At 38.6% G+C, this 23,872-nt stretch overlaps 1 protein-coding gene across 4 annotated transcripts in view; it reads left to right on the plus strand.

Annotated features, from left to right (window-relative positions):
- The window catches only part of VRK2 (VRK serine/threonine kinase 2), a 113,095-nt gene that overhangs the window by 67,143 nt on the left and 22,080 nt on the right, over positions 1–23,872 (plus strand). For all 4 annotated transcript variants that reach the window (XM_041754720.1, XM_041754721.1, XM_041754722.1 and 1 more), the window contains 3 exons: positions 9,062–9,194; positions 19,181–19,295; positions 21,129–21,187. In XM_041754720.1, the coding sequence (XP_041610654.1) occupies positions 9,062–9,194; positions 19,181–19,295; positions 21,129–21,187 (307 nt within the window). The remainder of the gene's footprint in view (positions 1–9,061; positions 9,195–19,180; positions 19,296–21,128; positions 21,188–23,872) is intronic.

Consider the following 23,872-nt stretch of genomic DNA (forward strand, 5'->3'; position numbering starts at 1 on the left):
GCTGGGCGTGGAACCTGCTGAAGATTCTCTCCCTTTCCCTTTGTACCCCTCCCCACCCCAGGGAAAAAAGAAAAGAAAAGCTAAATAACTCGATTACATTTTTAAGTAGTAAGTCTGTGGGACACAAATGAAAACCCAGTAAGTTTCTTTGTGGTTGAAGGAATGTACATACCAGAATAGGATTCAGGGGTGAGTGGTGAACCTAGGAATTATGAAGTGTGAATCCAAGGTTGTGATAGGAAGCAGAGAAGAGCATGTTGGGCACCCCTAGGAGTGTGCTGGATTGAAGACAAAGGCGCTTCTTCCCATGTAATTCACTACAAAGAGGACTTATCACAGGGTGTTCTGTAATCATTGGTTCTACCTATCCATTTGGAAAAATAAAGCAGTGTAAGAGCCTTCCCACATTTGGAAACAAAGGTGATGGGAAGTGAAGGTTTAAGTGCAGAACTGAACTTGAGAATGTGGCATATATGGATGCAGATCTGGCTGAGTAAAGGGGGAGAATGTTTGAGACAGTCCTGTTCAGTATAAGAATGTTGGGTTCTTCATGGACACCAAAGTCTAATTTGTTTTCATCTTTATTTGTTTAGTGCTTTTAATGAGGGCTATGATTTACAGGCCACCTGTGCCAAATTCAGATCTCAGAGGGTCAATGCCAAGACGGAATTAGGAGTGCAAGGCCTTACAGGGGGAAAGCAAGTATATTACCAAGGAAGGAGGAAAAGAGAAAAAACAGGATTGGACAAGCAAAGCTTTAAGAGTGGGATGTTGACATGACCCATGTGACAGGAAGGGGGGACAGGAAGAATTGGGCTAGGAGAGCTCAGATTGTGATACAGTTATGACAGGGAGCACCAGAGGGGCTCCTGGGTGGCTCAGTTAAGTGTCCACCTTTGGCTCAGGTCATGATCCCAGGATCCTGGGATGGAGCCCTTGGGGCTCCCCACTCAGTGGGGAGTCTGCTTTTCTCTCCTTCTGCCCCTCCCCCCTGCTCATATGCTCGCTCTCTCTCTCTCTCTCTCTCTCAAATAAAATCTTAAAAATAAATAAAGTGCATTAGGGAGCTAGATATTTACATTTTCCTATACCTAGTATGATTACAATGCAAATAATCACTTCCTACTTGACCTTGGTACTATTGAGTTTCCCACTACAGGCTTGTCTAGAACTAGGGATATTACATATATTTATACTGAAAGTGAAAAATATTAATTAGTTGTTATTTTTTATTTCATAGAAAAAAGATAATATTTAAAAAGTTAACTGGAAAGCAAGTTTTATTTTAGATTAGGGGTTGGCAAACTTTTTCTGTAAAGAGCCAGATAGTAAATATTTTAGGCTTTTATGAGCTCTGTGGGCCACATATGGGTCTCTGCTGCATATTCTCTTTTTTTCTTTCTTTTCTTTTTTTTTTTTTTATAATCCTATAAAAATGTAAAAATCATTCTTAGCTCAAGGACACACAAAAATAGGACCTAGACTGCAAACCTTATTGTGGATTAAGTTCTGCTTAAACTTATTTTTGACTCCAACAAAATTTTAGAAATGGACAGAACCCCAAATTCTATACTATTTTAAAAACGAGAGAATGGACTTTGATATTATATTGGCATGGAATTGAATCCTGTTTCCATCCTTTACTAGCTCTGACTTGGACGAGTTAATTAATTAATTACTGGGGTGCTTGTCCTCCTCATACGTAAAGTGAGACCCAGTGCTACCTAACTGGGAGATTCCCTGTATTTGATGACATAATTTGTGAAAAGTACTTTGCCCAGTGATTACCACATAATTAGAACCTCAACAAATTTTCTTCCTTTATTCCCTTCTTATCTTGTTTGACAGTATCTCCCAGTCTTTCCTTTCTTTCTTTGAATTGTTCTTACAGAATTCTAGATTGTTTTTCTACCACCAAATCTTCATAGAAGCTCTTACTTTGACCTAATTTGTATCAAATTAATTTATCAACTTTTTGATAACCTTGGAACAAATTATTGACATACACCAAAATCTCTACCTAACAAATGCAGTCACTCCTAAATTTCTTCAGTAGTGTGTCAAGAACTGTAATACTGATAGATGCTAGAAGTAAAACTTATAAGAATTTTAGAGACTATATCCAGTTCTCATAGAATATAAATATTCTAAGCCATATACTGCCTTAGTAGATAAAAAACAAATTAAAAAAACAGGAGGGGTTATATAGGGTGGTGGAGATAGTTTTATCACTTTGCTCGATAGCATTCCATGATTATTTGAATCCTGCCCACAACTCTATTAAGACCACTGACCGGGGATCTGTGGGTGGCTCAGTGGTTTAGCGCCTGCCTTTGGCCCAGGGCATGATCCTAGAGTCCCAGGACCGAGTCCTACATCAGGCTCCCTGCACGGAGCCTGCTTCTGCCTCTGCCTGTGTCTCTGCCTCTCTCTCTCTCTCTCTCTCTCTCATGAATAAATAAAATCTAAAACAAACAAACAAACAAAAAAACACTGACCATGCACCCAATATCGGAGCACTAAATATATAAAGCATACATTAACAGATTAAAGATTATCACCTATAGACAATAATGTAATAATATAAGGTTCCAGTATCCCATTTTCAAACACCAGTAGATCATCCAGGTGAAAAACAATGAGGAAACATTGGGCTTAAACTACATGTTAGATGAGATGGATTAACAAACATATACAAGTCATTCCATCCAACTGCAACAGAATACACATTCTTCTCAACACACATGGAACATTCTCTAGGACAGATCATAGGCCACAGAATAAATCTTAATAAATTTAAGAATATTGAAATATCAGGCATCTTTTCCAACCACAACTGTATGAAACTAGAAGTCAATTATAGGAAAATTGGAAACTTCACGCATAGTGGAGATTAAACAACATGCTCCTGAATTACTAGTATTAAAAGGGACATCAAAGAATACCTTTAGATAAGTAGAAATGGAAATACAACATACTAAAACTTTTGGGATACAAGAAAAACAGTTCTAAGAGGTAAATTTATAATGATAAATGCCTACATTAAGAAAAAAGATCTTAAGTAAAGAACCTCACTTTATACTTAAAGGAACTAGAAAAGAAGAATAAGCACAAAGTTAGTAGAAGGAAGAAAATAATACATTTCAGAGCCAAAATAAATGAAATAGAGACTAAAAAGACTAGAAAAGATCATTGAAACAGAGATGACTTTTTGAAAGGATCGACAAAATTGGAAAACCTTTAGACTAAAAGAGAAGACCCCAATCAATGAAATCAGATATGGAAGAGAAGACATTATAACTAATAAATTCTAACAATAATAAGAAACTACTATGAACGATTATATGCCAACATATTATATATGCTAGAAGAAATGGATAAATTTTTAGAAACATGTAACCTACCAAGATTGAATCATGGAGAAATAGACAATCTGACCAGACCTATTACTGGTAAGGAGATTTAAGTAGCAATCAAAACCTGTCAACAAGGAAAAGCCCAGGATCAAATGACTTCATTGGTGAATTCTACCAAACATTTATTTTTTTATTTTTTATTTTTTTTATGATAGAGAGAGAAGGGCAGAGACACAGGCAGAGGGAGAAGCAGGCTCCATGCAGGGAGCCTGACGTCGGACTCAATCCCGGGTCTCCAGGATTGCACCCTGGGCCAAAGGCAGGCGACAAACCACTGAGCCACCCAGGGATCCCTCTACCAAACATTTAAAGAAATAATATGAATTCTTTTCAAACTCTTCCAAAAAATAAAAGAGAAAGGAGACACTTTTAAACTCATTTTAAGAAGTCAACATTACTGTGGTATCAAAGCCAGACAAGGGTACTACAGGAAAAGAAAATTATAGGCCAATATCCTTGATGGCCATAGATGCAAAAACAGTAAAAAAAATATTAGCAAACCGATTTCAGCGGTACATTAAAGAGGAATATATCCTGATCAAGTGGGACTTATTCCTGGGATGCAAGGATAGTTCAACATAAGCAAATCAACCAATGCAATACATCACATTAACAAAATGAGTGCTAAGAATCCCATGATCATGTAAATAGATGCAGAAAAAAATTGACAAATTTAACATCCTCTCATGATTAAAAAGTCTCTAAAAATTACATAGAGAAGGAACATACCTTGGGGCACCTGAGTAGCTTGCTTGTTTAAGGGTCTGACTCTTGATTTTGACTTAGGTCATGATGTCAGAGATTGAGCCCTGCATGGGACTCCACACTGGGCATGGCGTCTTCTTAAGATTCTCTCTCTCTCTGCCCCCCTCCAAAATAAAAATTAATATATTTTTATAAAGGGACATACTTTAATATAAAAAAGGCCAGTTATGACAAGCCCATAGACAATCATAATCAATGGTAAAAAGCTGAGTGCTCCTCCTTTAAGGTCAGGAAAATGACAAGAATGACTACTCTCACTTTTCATCCCAGGAATAAGTCCCACTTGATCATGATATATTCCTCTTTAATGTGCCACTGAAATTGGTTTTATTCAAGAATGACTAATCTTACCATTTTTATAGTACCGGAAGTTTTACTTAGAGCAATTAGACAAGAAGAGTAAAGTCATTCATGTTAGAAAGGAAGTAGTAAAATAATCTCTGTGGAGGACATGATATTATATAGATAGAGAAAACCCTAAAGATTCCACCAAAAGTCTATTAGAACTAATAAATGAATTCAGTAAAGTTGCAGGATACAAAGTCAGTATGCAAGGATCAGTTGCATTTCTATACACTAACAATGAGCTATTGAAAGGGAAAATTAAAATAATTCTATATATGATAGCATGGATAAGAATAAAAGATTTAGGAATAAATTTAACCAAGAACATGAAAGACCTATGTACTGAAAACTATAAAACACTGATTAAAAAAATTGAAGAAGACACAAATAAATAGAAATTCCATGCTGATGTATTGGAAGAACTAAAATTTTTTAAATGTCCATACTATCCAGAATAGTCCACAGACTGTTTAGTCCTTATCAAATTTCCAATGGTCTTTTTCACAGAAATAGGAAAACAATTCTAAAAATTGTTTGGAACCACAAAAGGTCCTGAGTTGCCACAGCAAACCTGAGAAGGAAGAACAGTGTTGGAGGACTCATACCCCCTGATCTCAAGCTGGATTATAAAGTTCTGGTAATCAAAACGATATGGTATGAGCATAAGAACAGACATGTAGATTAATGCAACAGAATAGAGACTCCAGAAATAACTCATGTGTGTATGGTCAACCTTTGACAAGGAGCCAAGAATATATATAAGGAAAACATGATCTCTTTTAAAAATTTTTCTTAATTTAAATTCAATTTGCCAGCATATAGTGGAACACCCAGTGCTCATCCCATCAAATGCTCTCCTTACTGCCCATCACCCAGTCGCCCACCCCCCTCATCCTCCCCTTTTGCAACTGTTTGTTTCCCAGAGTTAGGAGTCTCTCATGGTTTGTCTTCCTCTCTAAATTTTTTTCTTTTTTTTTTTTTTAAGATTTTATTTACTTATTAGAGACACAAAGAGAGAGAGAGGGAGAGGCAGAGACACAGGCAGAGGGAGAAGCAGGCTCCATGCAGGGAGCCCAACATGGGACTCGATCCGGGGTCTCCAGGATCATGACTGAAGGCTGCATTAAACCGCTGAGCCACCAGGGCTGCCCTAAAGTTTTTTCTTTTCCCCCACTCGGTTTACCTCTGGGAAAGGATAATCTCTTAAATGGTGTCAGGAAAACTGGACAGCTACATGGAAAAGAATGAAACTAGGCCCATATCTTAACCATACACAAAAATTAACTCCAAGTGGATTAAAGACTTGAACATGAATTTTGAAACCATAAAACTTCTAGAAGAAAACAGGAAAAATCTCCTTGATACTGGTCTTGGCAGTCATCTTTGGATTTGACACCAAAAGCAAAGGCAACTAAAGCAAAAATCAACAAGTAGGACTACATCAAACTAAAAAGTTTCTGCACAGTAAAGGAAACCATCAACAAAACGAAGAGGCAATTATAGAATGGGAAAAAACATTTCTGAACCACCAGTGAGGGTATAGCCAATATATGCAAAGAACTCATACAACTCAATAACAAAACAAAGCAACCCAATTAAAAAATGGGCAAAGGACTGGTGTAGACAGTTTTCCAAAGAAGACATCCAGATGGCCAACGGACAAATAAAAAGGTACTCAGCATCACTAAATCATCTGAGAAATGCAAGTCAAAACCATAATGTGATACCAACTCATTCCAATTAGGCTATTATCAAAAAGACAAGAAATAAGTGTTGGTGAGGATGTGGAGAAAAGGGAACCCTGGTGCACTATTGGTGGAAATGTAAACTAGTGCAGCCACTGTGGAAGACAGTATGGAGGTTCCTCAAGAAATTAAAAATAGAACTATCCTGTGATCCAACAGTCCACTTCTGGGTATTTATCCAAAGGAAATGAAATCATTATCTCAAAGAGGTATTTTTACTTAATATCCCCTATGGGGAGTAAAATGGTTACCATATGTTTTCTTTACTATACTATTAGCTTCTTATCCTTATATTAAATGTAGACCCTGCTTTGCCCTTCAGAGTTGGTGCAAACCAATACCATCTTGAGGCACATACCTCCATGATGATCAAGAAGACCTTCGTGTTCCCCTTCAGCTTGACTAAACTTTAGACAATTTTCTTCTGGATTAGAGGCCCCTGTCCTTTTTTAAAATTTTATTTATTTATTTATTTATTTTAGAGCATTTACCATAGAAAACTTGAAATTGTAAATTCTTTCTCTGCGTCTTTGAAATGTACATCTTCTCCCAGCCTCTTGCCAGTTTTAAAACCTGGGAATGTCTTTCTCAAGGACCTGGGAGCCACCCCCTTTAAAATGTAGTCATTAAGAAAGATTGTGCCCTTGTGCCCTTGTCTCTGAGCCTGTACACCAAATAACAACATGGACAGCCTAGTCACTCTGAACAGCCTCCCCTTTACCTCCTCCAGTTATTTCACTAGCTCACCCCCTGCACTTAAAAACTTGCCCATTTTTTGTTTTAGTGGAGTTGAGTTCAAACTCCCTACCCAATTGCAGCAGTCACTCTCTCTTATTTAGTAGCTTTGAATGAAGTCTTCCTTGTCTGTGTAACTTGTCCAGTGCAATTTCCCTCTGACAGTGATTGAATGTGAAGATTCCGGTGTCATCTTACTACACAAATCACATAATCTCACTAGGCTTCGGTTTGTACTTGAGTAAAATGGAGGTAATGGTACCCACCTACAAGATGTCTGTAAGGATGCCATAGGTCAGTGAATATAAAGCTCTTAGCATGCTCTCTGGTGCATATTAGGCACTCCATAAATTTTAGGCCTGATTTTTTTTTTTTTATTGTGAACTACCGACTGCATGAAAACTTGATAGGTCTTTTTAAATTTTTAAAATATTTTTATTTAAATTCAGTTAGCCATCATTAGTTTCAGATGTAGAGTTCAGTAATTCATCAGTTGTATATAACTCTCAGTGCTCATCATATCACATGCCTACCGTAATGCCCATCATCCAGTTACCTCATCCTGCCTTGTGCCTCCCCTCCACCAACCCTCAGTTTATTCTCTGTAGTTAAGAGTCTCTTAGGGTTTGCCTATAGATCTTTTTTTTTTTTTTTTTCAAATAGTAAATTACTCTAGCATATTTAAGATGTTTCCTTTTGCTGAGTTACCAGTATGTACATTTTCAGGATATCTACTTCGCGAAGTGAAGTCTATTTAGTTCTCAAACTAAATAAAGTGCATCATAAATAGTGAAAGCAAGCAACCAGTTACACATCTGATCCTGGAGTCTAGTTATTTAGGGCAGAGGGATCGGTTACTTCTGAGGCCATGTTGAGAAATGGTGTCTGTGGGCGAGAGAGAGAAAACTGAAATATCATGTTTCCAGACACTCTAGCAAGCTATATTCTCCATCAGATGAAGAAAACTCTGTGCTGTTTATATTTTGAAGGTCAAATTATCTCCTCCTTAGGCTATCGTAAAACCAGAAACTTAGAGACTTAAATTTCATACTAAATTTTCTTTTAATGGGTATTCTATTTTAAAACACAGGTTGTATTGCAATACTCTGTTGTCTTGAAGCTCTATCATGAAATGTCACCTCAGTCCCCCAATTTTAAAGAAATATATGTGAAACAACACATTTAAAAATTTTTAACTGCTTTCTTTTTGGAGGGAGCATGGTAACAGAGTTGGGGACTCCTCTGTTCTGACTACATGTGAGAATAAATGTCTAGTATCAGTTCCCTATTCAGTGCATGCTATATCTGTAAAACTACTTCTCCCCCCTTCTTTCTCTCTCCAAAAGTAATCTGAGAAAAATTCACTTGAATTGCCATCTGACTTTTAACAATCTATATTCTGTTTGGAGACCCTGCTTGCAATTCTGACTGACTTACAAAGATAACAGTGATGATATGGATCGGTCTGAAAGGCCAAAAGTACTGCATTGATGTTCCATTCTTAAATACAGACAACATGGTGGTTTCTTTCTTTCTTTCTTTTTTATTTTTTTTTAAGAGTCATTACCTCTTATAGTCTGTTCACTATTTTTATGCTTCCTGTTAATGGAGTTTCCTATAACCTTGGGTTTACATTTTTAGATTATTTGCTCTCCTGTCCCCTCCCTGCTTGAAAACGTTTATATTTAGGGGAGGGGTTAAAAGAAAAGGCAGACCTCATAAGCTGTATGAATACAGATTAAAAAAAAAAAACTATTGTAGTTTATGATATCTGGATGCCCACCTGCAGGGAAGGGAATTTAGGAGTAAAATAAAAAGGACTAAAATCTAAGTCAGCTCAGAAACAAGATATGCCCATGGTGAAGTAAGGATTTAAGCTGGGAAGTTAGTTGTTATGACCCCCAGTTGTACATATTTTATCCTGAGGCACCATTTGGTTTAATAAAATGTAGATGTGAGGCTGTTCTTAACCTATCAGTTTCTTAAGACTTAATTATAAAGGTTATATTTTCAGAGGACAAAAGCATTATTCATTTCTCTGTTCATGTCTTCCAGGTTTATCTTGCAGATTATGGACTTTGCTACAGATATTGTCCCAATGGGAACCACAAACAATATCAGGAAAATCCTAAAAAAGCCCATAATGGGACAATAGAGTTTACCAGCGTAGATGCCCACAAGGGAGTAGGTAGGTTCCTTTTTTTCTGTTTCTTAATGCTATTTCAGAAGAATGATTAAAGAGTAATAAGGCCCATGATATGCCCTTTGCATAGTCAGTCTGAAGAGTGAGAACGTGGACGAGATTTTTTTTTTTTTTTTAATTAACTTTTATTGGTGTTTAATTTACCAACATACAGAAAAACACCCAGTGCTCATCCCGTCAAGTGTCCACCTCAGTGCCCGTCACCCATTCCCCTCCAACACCCGCCCTCCTCCCCTTCCACCACCCCTAGTTCATTTCCCCGAGTTAGGAGTCTTTATGTTCTGTCTCCCTTCCTGATATTTCCCAACATTTCTTTTCCCTTCCTTTATATTCCCTTTCACTATTATTCATATTCCCCAAATGAATGAGAACATACACTGTTTCGTGGACGAGATTTTTATCACAAGTAGTGAGTTCCTGTATGCCATTGAATATTTTTACTAACAGGGGGAGGAGACAGATTGTGACAAGTGAAAGGGCGCGGCAGGATGTCAGGTAAACAAAACTTGATGCTGATTTGGGCCAGGAAATCACTAGTTTTTATAGTTTAAATTTGGAGGTCAGCAAGTGAGTTTGTATGCTGTCACCACTATTAACAGATTTGGTAAAGGTGCACATGGGAAGAATTATTCCTGTTTTTTCACCAGGCCCTTATCAGAGTTTTAGAAGATACCATCTCTCAACAATAAGGAAATCTTTTCTGAAACTATAAAGTGTTAACTTGTGGAAATCTCTCCTAGTCGCCTTTCATATATCTTACTTATTTAAACTCACTTTGATGGTATTGGAAACACATTTGCAGGTAAATTACATACATAGTCCTTTTATTGGATATTGATTGTACTGCCTTGCATTCCAAGGCAGACTTAATTCAACAATTCCCTAATTAGTTAAAGTCATAACCTATGTCTTGTATTCATTTACCATTAATTAAACCTTAGCTGTTTATTACACTGCAGTCCAAATCCAATAGCCGACCCAGAAAGCCATGGAAAAGGAAGTAGGAGGTCAATATTGAAAATATATGGTGCAGAGTCCCACTGATGGTTGCTTTGTTCACAATCAATATGGTCAATGCAACTGTACTTTCTTAGTTGCTCTGTCAGCAAGACAAAAAGTCAATTCTAATGTTATGCTAGTAAAAAAATGGTGATTATTGAAGAAGTTTGCCTTTCAAAATCATATTCTTTGTAAACTTTATTTATAAAAGTATTTTCAAATATGCTAAACCATAAAAATAATTTTAAAACAGTGCTGAAAGGACTCCATTTCACTAAAAGACAATTAGACATTTGCACTGGTTAATGGCTGTTGAACTGTTACCCTAAGCTGATACTTTCTGACGAGTTTTGGTTGGTGCAAACAACTGTATATTATTGCCTTTTCTGTTAAAAGGACCATTGACCATGTAATATAGAGGGTCTTGATCTTTTTCCAGAGCAATTAAAACCCACACTACTGTAAGGTAAGCCAGTAAAAAGTGAAATAAGTGCGTCAGTTGTATGCCTTCTTTCCAGGAAGAATTCATAGGTTACAGTTTCTGAAATGGAAATTACCTTTTGTATTCCTGATCAGAGTAACAGAAACCACTATTTTTTCTTTTTCAAGAATAGGATAGTTAGAAAAGTAATGATCACTAAGAAATTTAGTGATATTGTGTAATTTTTCACCATTTACATTGTTAATGAATCAATGAGCATTTAAAAATATAGTGGGACATGGCTTTAATTAAGGACTTTAAGAGGCAAATGCTTACTGATATATTTTTCAATTTAAAGTTCTTTGACTCAAATGAATTTTGTTTCTCGTTTTTGCTGGATTTATTAGTATGAAAGAATTTGCAGAAACTCAGAAGTACTTTTTCATAGCAGTATCGCTAGAAATTCATCATACAGATTCTTAAGCATTGGTCCAGTTATGTTAATGATATTAACTTATGTGATTCAGCCACTTATTTCTATAGATAGCTCTAATTCTGGTCCTTTCAGATTTTGACTGTTGAAATTGCTAAGAAACAACTGTGATTGCAGTATGGAAAGTAGAATTGTCACATGTTAGTTGGGTCAACATTCAGTCTATGCTAATCCCGAATGTCCTCTATACTCTGTAGGTTAAGGCAATGATTTTTGTTTTGTTTTGTTTTTTAAAGATTTTATTTATTCATGAGAGGCAGAAGGAGAAGAAGGCTCCCTGCTCTGCAGGGTGCCTGATATAGGACTTGATCCCAGAACCCTGGGATCATGACCTGAGCCGAAGGCAGATGCTTAACCTACTGAGCCGCCCAGGCCCCCCCATGGCAGTGTTTTCATTATGTTATCTTCGTGAACAGTTTAAATAGTTTTTTATCTTGTAGTCTATTTAAGGTTTTTCCTCCCCAAATAATAACACATGTTGATGAGTTGGGTAGATTTCACCATGCTGAGTCTCTGAGGATAAGACTAAACTGAGAATGATGGTAGAAAGATGGTATTACCTCCCTGAGAGGACTATTCAGAGAAGTGCCTTTATTACATAATTTTGGTATTTGCTAGAAAGTTATATGCTGTAGTGAATAATGCATTTTTATCATGGGTTTCACAGGATTCTTATAAAAAGTGGATTCCCTTAAATGCATTTAAAATAGAATTTACACTAAACTTCTAGGCATATCTATATCTACACATAGATATCTACATATAGATATGCATACATATACAGTTAACCCTTGAACAACCTGAGGGTTAGGGATGCTGATGCCCCACATAGTCAAAAATCCATGTGTAACATTTGACTCCCCCAAAACTTAACCACTGAAGTCTACTGATAGCCAGAAGCCTTACCAGATAACATAGTCTATTAACACATATCTTTTTATGTCATATGTATTACATACTGTATCTTTACAATAAAGTAAGCTAGAGAAAGAAAATGTTACTAAGAAAATCATAAGGAGGAGAAAATACATTAACAGTACTGTATTGTAAAAAAATCTGCATATAAGTAGACCCAGGCAATTCAAATCCGTGTTTTTCAAGGGTCCGCTATATACACATACATACATGAATGCATACACACACACACACACGCATGAATACGTACATATAAATATATACATTTGCTGAAATTATAATACGCAGTTTCAGTCTAATATATAAAGTGAAGGGTTTGATATCCTCAAATGTTTGAGTACTATTCATTCCTAATGTTTTGCATTTAATTTCCCAAAATAAAACATTTTACTTTAGGATTTTATTAGAAATGAAATGATCATTTAGTCATATCTAGAAGCCAGAATAAACAGGGCCATAAATCCTGTAGTTAAATGTAGAAGGTCAGATTCATAAATATTCATGTGTTTACTTTCACTACAGTCACTATGTAGTTTAATCTCAGAAAAATCTTTTCTATACCAGTCCAGCTATGAGATCAAATAAATACTGAGAAAGATAATGCAAAGGAAAACATAAAGAGCAAAACAAGTTATCTCTAGGAAATAGAACCTCCAGTTGTCAAAGCATTTGCTATATGTCAGGTATATCTGTGTCTGGTCAGGTCCAGGGAAATGTTCAGAATTTAGTGTAAAACTGCCTTATGAATTAGCCACTTAACAGAGACTGATAACCTGATCAGACTGTCTGGTCTCTCCTATGTTTTGTAGTGAGTATTCGGAAACCAGAGCGAACTCTCATTTTTCTGTGGATTAGTTGGGTTTTCTTAATGAAGGAGTTTGTATAAGGTACCAATCACAGTTTCACGTAAGCATTTTCTAGTTCAACCTTATGTAAAAGGAAGGCAGTTTGTATTACGATAAACCAAAAAATAGGAATAGAGATATCTAGAGACGGATGGATAGTTGAATGAACGTTCCTGGGACTGCCATATATCTATGTAAATCGGTATGCTTTTTAAAAATTGCAGTTATTCTTCCAAACTCAATTCTCTTGTATGACCTAAAGGTATTTTCTGAGTGGCTGAAATGCTTCATTTAATGTAAAATTAGAGTAATATACATTGGATTTACCTATCTCTTCTATTATTAATTTTTTCTTCTTCATAAAAACTAACATGCATAAACATTGACATATTTTGGGCTTGTTGCCTGATAATTAAAGAGAATTATATCTGTGTCAAATATACTATTTTAAAATTTGTTACATTCTTAGTAATGTTAAAAAGCAATATTTGGATCAATGTGTGGTATGGATTTTTGTAGATTTTTCTACTCACTGAGGCATGCAGTCAATACCTAATTTCTCTAGAGATATACTGCATTTAACATATTGAGCTTTTTTAAATACTTCAGACCTCTGCATTGAGTGTATAATACCTGTTTTAATTTGACATCATTGATGACCATAAAATATGATGTCTAAATTGCATTTTAAATGTCCATTTGTTTGTGTAATTTATTCAGTATCAAGGAAAGAGACATATACTTTTTATTTTTGCCAATTGCTATGATATATGAAATCCAAGTCTTGTGTTATTTTTTGCACAGTTTCCTTTCACTCCAATCTAGCACTCCAGCTTACAAAATATATGTGAAATAAACTGAGAGTGTATTTTCATGTTACCAAACTTGAGGAAATGATATAGTTTACACAATATTTATCACCTCAAAAAATAATTCAAAAAAGGGAACCTATTTTTCAATTATGATATTAAGGTACACGATCAAGCTTGGATCCTGTTAGTAGTCAGAAAAGCATACCATTGATTTCTGTTTTTAGGTAAATTTACTGCTATAAACAGTCTTTGGTCGATATATAAATAAAAAATAATGAAGACACTATTTGTTCTACATGGTATAACCCAATTTTGACATTTAGCCATGACTTTTAAGGCCTTAATGTAGGTCTTGAACTATTTGATTGGGTTAATAATATACATTGGCCAAATATAAGATAACTTTGTGAAATTTAGGAAACAAAATAAGCAAAGGTGAAAAAAACAAACAAACCAGAAAGGGAGGCAAACCAAGAAACAGACTCTTAAACTCTGGAGAACAAACTGATAGTTACTAGAGGGAAAGGGGTGGGAGGATGGATAAAATAAAAATTAAAAGAACAAAAAAACAAAACAACACCTTTGCTCTATTAAATAACTTTTCCTAAGAATTTATATTAGAATTTATATTAGAATTTTATAAAAAATAAAACACAGTAGCGTTTCATTAAAAAAAAACAAAAACTAAGACTTAAAATTTTAAACATACTGGGGTGCCTGGATGGCTCAGTCAGTTGAGCGTCTGCTTTCAGTTCAGGTCATGATCTTAGGGTCCTGGGCTCGAGCCCCATGTAGGGCTCTCTGCTAAGTGGGAAGTCTGCTTCTCTCCCCCGCCCCCCTTCCCTCCCTCCCTAAAATAAATAAATAAAATCATTTTAAAAACCGGCCTTTGAAAAAAATAAAATTTTAAAGGTACGGAGAAAATAAGAGAGACTGAGTTTAATGCTTTCTTTGAGATATCCTTTTTGAAATGCAATATATTGTGGCCACTGTGAAATTTTTCAGCTCTTTGTCAATCTGAATTGACAAAATATAATGATACAGGTTACTAGTTGGGAATGAAAGCATACACTCTAAATTTGTTCCATGGGTAGTCACCATTCACTTTTTCAGGTGAGCATCCTGTTCAGATGTTTTCTCCTTTCTTAGGTCATTTCTGGGCATAGCAACTCGTATTTTGGGCATTTCAACCCTGTCTGCTTAAGGCAGAAGTTTTTAAGTTCACTTTATTATTTCTTATTTTTCTTCATACTTCATGTTACTCTCTATAAAAAATAAAACTAAACAGAAAGCACTTTAGGCAAATAATCTGATCCATTTAGGGATTAACACTTACAGTTTCTTTTTCCCTCAATTCCTATTTCATTCCATTTGGTGAGTTGGCCCCAGAGACTTTTACTCTGGTTTGTCTTTAGAATAAGGACCAGTCCTCTTAAGTTAGCTTCTCCTGTTCTCCTAGCAGCTGGGAAAGACATTCAAAACACTTTATAAAGTAATGCTTTAAGTAGACCCCCTTCTTCATCGAATAAAGTGATTTGAAAGAAATCATTTCATAGAAGGATAGTCGCATGGAAACTTTGGTTAGCGCTGCCTCTCAGGACCTGCTGCTGATTTATTCCTTGCCAGACAACCATGCTTGCATCAGTATGTCTTCTGGTGTTGTAAGTGAAAAAGCCCACCTCAGGTACTCCCCCGACTGTAGAAGTACTATGTGTAATGTGGTCTAAAGGGTGTTAAAACTAATGACAGGGCAAAGTAATTGTTAATTGAGTGTGGGCTCTGGATTCGGAAAGATTAGGATTTCAGTGCAGAGTTTCATCAATTTTTGCTTTGTGATACTAAACAAGTTGCTTAACCTCTCCGAGCTTCTATTTTCTTATTTACCAATAGGCTTAGTAGTACTTTATACTATTGTTAGAATGATTAAATGAGATAATATAAAAGCAGCTAGAGCGTCTGGCACAGTAGCAGATCCACAAATCATATCAGTTGGTTTTATTTTTTTTTTATTTTTATTTTTTTTTTAATTTTTATTTATTTATGATAGTCACAGAGAGATAGAGAGAGGCAGAGATACAGGCAGAGGGAGAAGCAGGCTCCATGCACCGGGAGCCTGACGTGGGATTTGATCCCGGGTCTCCAGGATCGTGCCCTGGGCCAAAGGCAGGCGCCAAACCGCTGCGCCACCCAGGGATCCCGAGTTGGTTTTATTTTAATTATGCATTCTAGTGTCCACTGTTCCTGGACTCTGCTTTCTAGAAGAATAGATAGAATTCAAGTCCCCACCCGTGCCTTTTTTTTTTTTTAATTGTTGTTACTCTTGGCAGTACTTTATAATTTAGAAATGTTAAACAATTGAGAACACAACAGGCTTTCAGTGAAGAGTCATTTGCATTGCTCCATATTAATGAGGTAAATAAAGACTAGATGCGAAATTATATTTTAAAACTAACAATGTAGTGTAGAGGAAAAGTATTAATAACAAAATCTTGCCACATTTCTAAGCAGTAGCATTAAGTAAAATCTACATAAAAATATACTACTGTTAATGATTACATTAATAATCAAATTCAACTGAAGAATATATTATATATTACAATAAATTATACAGAGACCAAATTCTACAGAAACAAAATACTTCATATTTCAACTTTCAAATTAAAAAGATTTTTATAGTTAGATATTAAGAGTTCTCTTCAAATATAATCAGTTCTTTTTTTTTACTTTCAGCATTTTATTTTTTTTTTCAAATGCACAGGAAATAATAGACTAGTATAATTCCTATCCAACTATTTAATTCCTGAGTTCTGTAATTATCCTTTTGTCCTATCATCTATATTTCAAAGATGTATTTTAAAGTCAGTTAAAAATATATGATCATATATAGTGAAAGGGAATATAAGGGAAGGGAGAAGAAATGTGTGGGAAATATCAGAAAGGGAGACAGAACATAAAGACTCCTAACTCTGGGAAACGAACTAGGGGTGGTGGAAGGGGAAGAGGGCGGGGGGTGGGGGTGAGTGGGTGACGGGCACTGAGGGAGACACTTGACGGGTGTTATTCTGTATGTTGGTAAATTGAACACCAATAAAAAATTAATTTATTAAAAAAATATATATGATCAATTCATTGTGTTAATTACACATTCACATAGATGCTAATGTTGTCATCTAGAATATTTATTTTCAGTGAATATAACAGGTATTAGAATGACTCTTCTCTGTACAGTAGCTGGAAAGAAGACTTAATCATGGGTCGAGTCTTGGGGTTGAACTTCATTAAAGTTCATTAAAACACAGAATTTTGCATTTGTTCCTCTGAAGGCACTTCAGGGAAAGGTGTCTCTTTCATGGTGGGAAAGAGTGACTATAGGATTTTTTTTTTCTAACATTACATGTATTTTAGTGGAAATGTGGTAAAACATTTACGTAACTATAGTTATCAATGTATATGTGCAATAAAAGAAAATAAAGATCGAAAATGCAATAATGTATTTTAATTAGGTAAGATCAAACTATACTAGTGAAGTAAAGTTAACTCTCAAGGGGCTATTTCGAATGAAAACCAGTTTATGAAAGATTGGCTTCAGAAATCTAAAGGACTTGTCCTTACTTTTACTTACAGCTTCCTATCGAGTCATCCCTCTGTTGGAGGAGGGGGGAAGTGACTGGGAAAGTTTATTCCATTTAGTTCTGATTATTTTTCCTCAGAGGGCCTCTTGTGTGTAGCCTATGTCGTCCAAACAGGTGCCAGATTTTTTTCTTTTTTTTTTTTTTTTGAAAATCAGAGGATGTGAATTTTTTTTTTTTTTCAAGTGGTGGTAATCAGGACTTGCCATAATGGAAAAGGGACTTGTGAACACCTCTGTACAAATGGAACCATTCCATTATTAGTGGGAGATTTCTGACTGAAGAAACCAGTACCAAACAGCGTGGTAGAGATTGTGTTTTTATTTTAATAGGGGAGCCAAGTCTTGCATTAGGACATTGTTGAAGCTGTGAAGAAAGCAAACGGCGCCCATGGGACTGTAGCATTCTGCTGGATTGAAGGGTCTTTAAGGGATCCCTGGGTGGCGCAGCGGTTTGGCGCCTGCCTTTGGCCCGGGGCGCGATCCTGGAGACCCGGGATCGAATCCCACATCGGGCTCCCTGCATGGAGCCTGCTTCTCCTTCTGCCTGTGTCTCTGCCTCTCTCTCTCTCTCTCTCTCTGTGTGACTGTCATAAATAAAAAAAAATAATAAAAAAAAATTTGAAGGGCCTTTAATAATCCAGTCCTCTAATAGCAGTTAGGATGGACTGCGGGTAACGGCTCACCTTGTCCTCTGCTTTTATAACAACTTGTGTATGGTCACCAAACGTCCTTATGAGGTGCTAGCAGCGTTCTTCTTAATAGGTGACTTTTTAAATTAAAAACTAAGTTTACCGAGTGACTTTTCAGAGTTTATTTAATGAACGAGGATAGAATAGGACACCTGTTTACAGCAGGCCCAACAGCGCACAGTGCACTCAGGAGATGTTACAGCCCCGCACAGACGAACATTCAAGGGTGGCAGAAATGTAAATACCAGCCTGTTGTTTTAGAACAATTTGCAGTGGTTATAACAAAAAAAATGAGTTTATTTTGTGGGATCTCGTCTTAATGTCTTCATCGTTGTTTCAGTAATATCTGTTCTACTTTGGCTTACAGTGGATCTCGTTTGTCTTGTCTTTTCACATCTTTAAAAAACACAAAAAATCACGATACAATTAGTCTGTAGCACCGAGCGGTGTGATGGAAGTCATATTTACGGTGGCCTAAAAATGCTCCCCTGTATGGTTTTTTTTTTTTTTTGCTTTTTGTTTTTCTGACGAAAAGCCCCCGTTCTCAACCCGGACGCCTCCGGCCGGCGCCTCCACACACCCGGGTCTGGCCGGCGTCCTGTCGGGCTGTTGGACGGGACTCGGAGCCCAGGCGGCTTCTCTCCGTGTCCGTGGGGTTCGGGGACCGCGTGCCTTCAGCAGCTGAGGTTTTCTCTCCTTGAAGGAGGAATCTGGAGCAGGGCCTGTTTTTTGATCCTGCACACTAGATGGCAGTTTTGTCCTACTCTTCCGGCTGCCGCAGCTGCTGGGGAGCGGAGCAGGCAGGGCCTGCGGCTGCCGGTCCGCTGCGCCCCGAGGGTCTCGGCCTGGCCGGCGCGGCCCGGGGCCTCCTGCCACATATGGCAGCAATTTAGCCGCAGACATTTATTTCTTTGTTTTACTGCTTGGCTCTTTGAGAAAGTGTCGCTGCCAGGTTACGGGCTGTCTGGATCCTGTCGGAGGCCGTGAGCGCAGGTTCCCGTGACAGGCCGGACCGAGGGCGGACGGCGTCGGAGGCCGCGGCGGCCAGGCCCGGCCCGGGGCTTCGGAGCAGCTGAGCAAACACGACGCCTCTGCCCGTCGGCCCGTTCGCGCCCGTTCGGGCTCGGCCTCGCCCTCACGCGTGTCCCCGACGCTTCCTCCCGCAGCGCCGTCCCGGCGGAGCGACCTGGAGACCCTGGCCTACTGCCTGCTGCGCTGCTGCGCCGGCCGCCTGCCCTGGGAGGCGCGGGACCCGGCCGCCGTGCAGGCCGCCAAGACCAGGTGCGCGCCCTCGGGGCCCGGGGTCGCGGGGGGGGGGGGGGGGGGCCGCGGGGGCCGCGCCTCTGCCCCTCCCAGCGCTGCGCGTGCGCCGAGTGTGTCCCGTCCCTGAGGGAAGCAACAAGCGGAGCTCGTACACGGTCCGGACCCGGAGTGTGTCTACGCCGGACACGGCCCTGCAGCCCGGAAGGCGCCTCGGATTCCGCGGCCACTTTACCACCTGGAATGTGCCCGCCCGAGGGCCAGGTCACGCCGGGGCAGCGCGTCCGCGGATCCCTCCCCGCGGAGCCCAGACGGAGGCAGCTGCGCACGCGCAGAGCAGCCAGGCCCCGCCGCCCAGTAGTGAGTCGCGGCGAGGGCGGCCGCGGGGCCCAGGCTCACCCCGCGAGCTCCCCTCGCCCGCGGGCGCGGCCGGCAGACACCGGCAGTTGGACGAGGCCTCCCTGCGCCGCGAGCCGGAGCGCTCGGCCCTTGCCCGAACGAGCACGTCCCCGGAAGTCAGTGTCAGACTCTCCCAGTCGGTTACTTACCGCGGTGATTGACTCTGCATTAACCGGCATTTTCCGACATACGGGCCACGGGCACAGCCCGGTAACGGGCACATACTGACAGTCTTTCCCCCGTTCACCTCGTGTGCATGATGTGCTGTATTTAAAAGATGCGCGCTCTAGTTCTAAAGACGCTGCGTACTCCTCCTTCTGATAAGACTTGCTCATGACCTGATCTAGTCTTTAGTCTGCTGACCTAGATGGATGCTCTCATCGTCGAGGTCTAGAGACCGCGCCTGCGTGGGTCCAAACATGATGCGGTGTCGTGCAAAATAATGAAATCTGATGCCAGTAGCATGACCTCCGTTTACATTTTGGGGACCCTTAGGTGCGTCTTCTTTACGATTTGAGCACTAACCTGAACCTATAAACCAGTAGAGCTAATACCTGATGAAGTTTATAATTAAGGTAACGTATAGGCATTTTTATTTTTTTTTATTTTTTTATTTTTTTATTTTTTTTGTATAGGCATTTTTAAACTGTGATGCTAAGTATCGTACGATCACGATTCATCCAGCCCGCTCAGAGGGCCCGCGCTGAGTTCCTTGCAGGGCCTGCTGGCCTGCACAGCCCTGAGACCGCATCCGCCCCGTGCCCTTTATCTTCCTGACGTAGGGTGTCCTTAGAGCAGCGCATTCACTGTTGCAACTCTGCCTATGCCCGAGTTTGCCCATCAAACATTCATATCAATGACCTTAGTTGCATGTTTATATACTGGTGGCTGAAGCCACTTCAAAGAATTGTACTTGTTCAGTAAAACACCGGAAAGGGTTAGAATAATGCCTTTTCTTGTTTGTTTTGCTGTGTGGATATTTCCTGTAAACCTGTTTAATCACAGGATAGCATAAAGCACTGCCCAAAGGAGAACAGTGCACATAAATAGGGAAATAATTTGCCCCTCCCCGAGGGTGAGCACCGGAGGGAAACATCTCCTGAAAAATCCTGATAGAATTTTCCCACGTATTTTTTCTTGTTTCTAAGAGAAAAAATTATGATAATGTCCCTACTTCTGCGTTTCTACAAGTACGGACTATGAATTAAAGCATTTACACTGTAAATCTACATTTAGTTTCTAGGTGATTGGTAGAAAATTGGTCATTGAGAATTGAGGGATCTCACCCACCTCCACTTACCCTCTTGCCCCTTACAGGTGGGTGAAAAAAAAAATATTGAAAGGCATAATATGGGTGACCCGCCAACACAGAGTTTGAGTTTTGTTTTCTAATCAAAACAGTGAATCACAGGATGGTAAACAGATTTCATTGTGTATCACTCTATTTTATTTTAGTCTGTTGGATGAGCTCCCTGAGTCAGTGCTTAAATGGGCTCCTTCCGGAAGCTGCTGCCGTAAGTCAAATGATAACTTCCACCACCTTCTCCTGTATGATTTACAGGTCACCACATTTGCACATTTGTCACTCTTGTTTTACAGCTTCTGTTTACCCGCTCCCATCCCCACGGGGCAGGAGAAAGTGCTCTGCACCGGGTTACTAGAGGAGAGAACGTTTAGATCCTCTCTGACATTAGAACCCAAGAAGGCTGCAAGAAAACATTGAGGCCACGTTCTAGGCTTTGCTGACTGCAAATTTTTTTTTTTTTTTTTTTTTTTTTTTTTTTTTTTTTTTTTACGGGAAGGGAGGAATCATACACAGGTTTAGTAGTCAGTTGTATCTAGTACTTTCAGAGTTGACGTTCTGATGTTGTCCACCTGTACATAGTTGAAAGGAGATAAAGTCGATCTAGGGGAAGACTACTTTCAATCGATAATTTGAAAAACCAAATCATTCAACACTTGAGTGTTGTTTAGACCTGGGTTGCACTCTGACTAAACAGCCAGCAAAAAAAAAAAAACAAAACAAAAACAAAAAATACTTTTGGATTGGTGAAGGCATATAACCTTGGGATTTGAAGGTATGTTTCATTAAATGGTTTTTCTCTTTCACGTTAGTATGGATCTTCTTGCAATTCTTTAATTGACGGTATTATCAGTAAAAATAGTAAGTCAATTCACAATTACCCAAGTGCCTGTCGTTTGCATATGCATGCATGGCACATTGTTCACCAATTTAATAAATGAGTTCGATTGTCTTATAGAAAAGAGCTGGCTTGTGCTGTCAGGCTCGCTTTTTCTCAGAGACAGATAAGCAGAATGAATCTTGTTCTCTCTCTATTGGGCAATCTCAAAGTTGGCTTTTAGCTGACTTACGAAAGTGAATGTGTACCCCGACCCTCTAGATGAGGTCAAATAGCATCAGTTTCCATCTGAGAGTTTAAATGTAGAGTTAAATTATCTTAAACTTCTATTTATAGGCCCTCTTTGACAAGAAACCAAAATGTTCATTTCCATGAGAAACGAAAGAGGAACAAAGCAGTTCTGCTTTTCCACCTCCATTCCCCAAGTCCTAAGGCTGCCCCAGTGTGAGCCTCCTGCCTCCCACTTTCTGGAGTCCCTCTTCTGACGGAGGGCACAAACCCGGAGTATTCTCCTTCAGGGTGGATGGGTTGAAGGATGAAAGCTCTCCGTTTCTGTAACTGCACTGAGTAACTTGGTCAAAATGCCAGTCTGCCTTTTTGGCTAATAGGCTTATTGGCATTTTGACCAAGTCATACAGCTTATGTTTTACTCAAGAGGACAGCAAGAGAAAGAGATAGGAGATGTCAAAGAAAGTTTTCTCTGCGTATCTCCCTTACCTTTTCTGCCCCTCGGGCACAAAAGGTGACTGTTCAGTTCAGGAATAGAAAAGAAAGCCCTGCTGCCCTGGGTTGCACAAGATAAATGCTTGTGGGCCTGTGTATATTCTGTGATACTCCTACTACTGGAGATGAGATCTGAGTGATAACAAGAAATGACAAGAGTGCCAGGTTCTCCGTTTTCAGTACAAACCATGTATTTGAGCCCATCCTATTCTTTTATAAAGTGCAGATTTCTATTTCTAAAGCACGAAACATTGAAACTTTAATATTAACCAAAGATCTCTTAGTTGGCTGTACTTAGGAGTGAATACCACAAGCATGACAATTAATCCGATTTATAAAAGGTTTGTTACTAAGGCAATTTATGAAATAAAACCACCAACAAGTTTCCAATACGCACGTCCAGCTCAGTGTAATAATAATAATAGTTGCAAAAGTTTCTATCTCCTGAAATGATAGTAATGATATTTAATACTTCATTAGCTTAAAAGCAGATGATTCAAGAATATCATAATTTCATACTACTCAAAGCATTTTGTTTTATAGCTCCAGAGATATGCTAGTAAATTAAAAAGTATACTTAAAATAATAAATCCAGATCTTGGAAGGCTAGCATTTAGGGCAGTAATACATCACAATAGTCTAAGCTTCAGGTTGATAATAATGAATTTATAAGAGGTGGCTTTTCTTTTTCTCTCTTTCCAACCTCCCGGATACCTCATTTTTCCACGCCCCAGACCCACGAAGACTTTGCAGCACAGCTGCTGGCAGTTGGTGAGGTTCCAGGAATCTTCCATTGTCTTCAAACCATGACCTGTGAAAATTTTCCCATCACATTCAGCTCTCTTCTCCATTTGGGATATTTTGGTTAACAGAACTGCAATAATATATACCAAACTTGGTTTACCAATCCCGAAAGGGCCAAAGAACAACAGAATATTTACATGAAGATGGTAGTGAATGTAACTTAATCTTTATTCTTTCTGATCATCCCTTCAGGTATCGGATGCCCGCACTGGGCATCAGGAAACAGGAGTTATAAATGTGATGAAGCCATGCCATTTGCTAGTTAATAGAGATCTGGTTGATTGAATGTTAGATAACAGAATGTGATAAATCTTACAACATTAGAGAAGGAAAAAAGTAGGTTGCATAATTGCCACAGTATCTAAAAGAAAAAAAAAAAAAAAAAAAGAAACCAAAAATAAAAAACCCTGAAGCCAAGAGTTCTCATTTTAGCCGCAGTAGCCTTATGTTCCTAGAACATAGCTGCGGATAATAGGGTATAAAATGGTCACCTTGACTTTCCATAGGGGGAAGAGATGGTGACTGTTCCTT

This window comes from Vulpes lagopus, chromosome 5, assembly GCF_018345385.1.
Source record: "Vulpes lagopus strain Blue_001 chromosome 5, ASM1834538v1, whole genome shotgun sequence".
NCBI lineage: Eukaryota > Metazoa > Chordata > Mammalia > Carnivora > Canidae > Vulpes > Vulpes lagopus.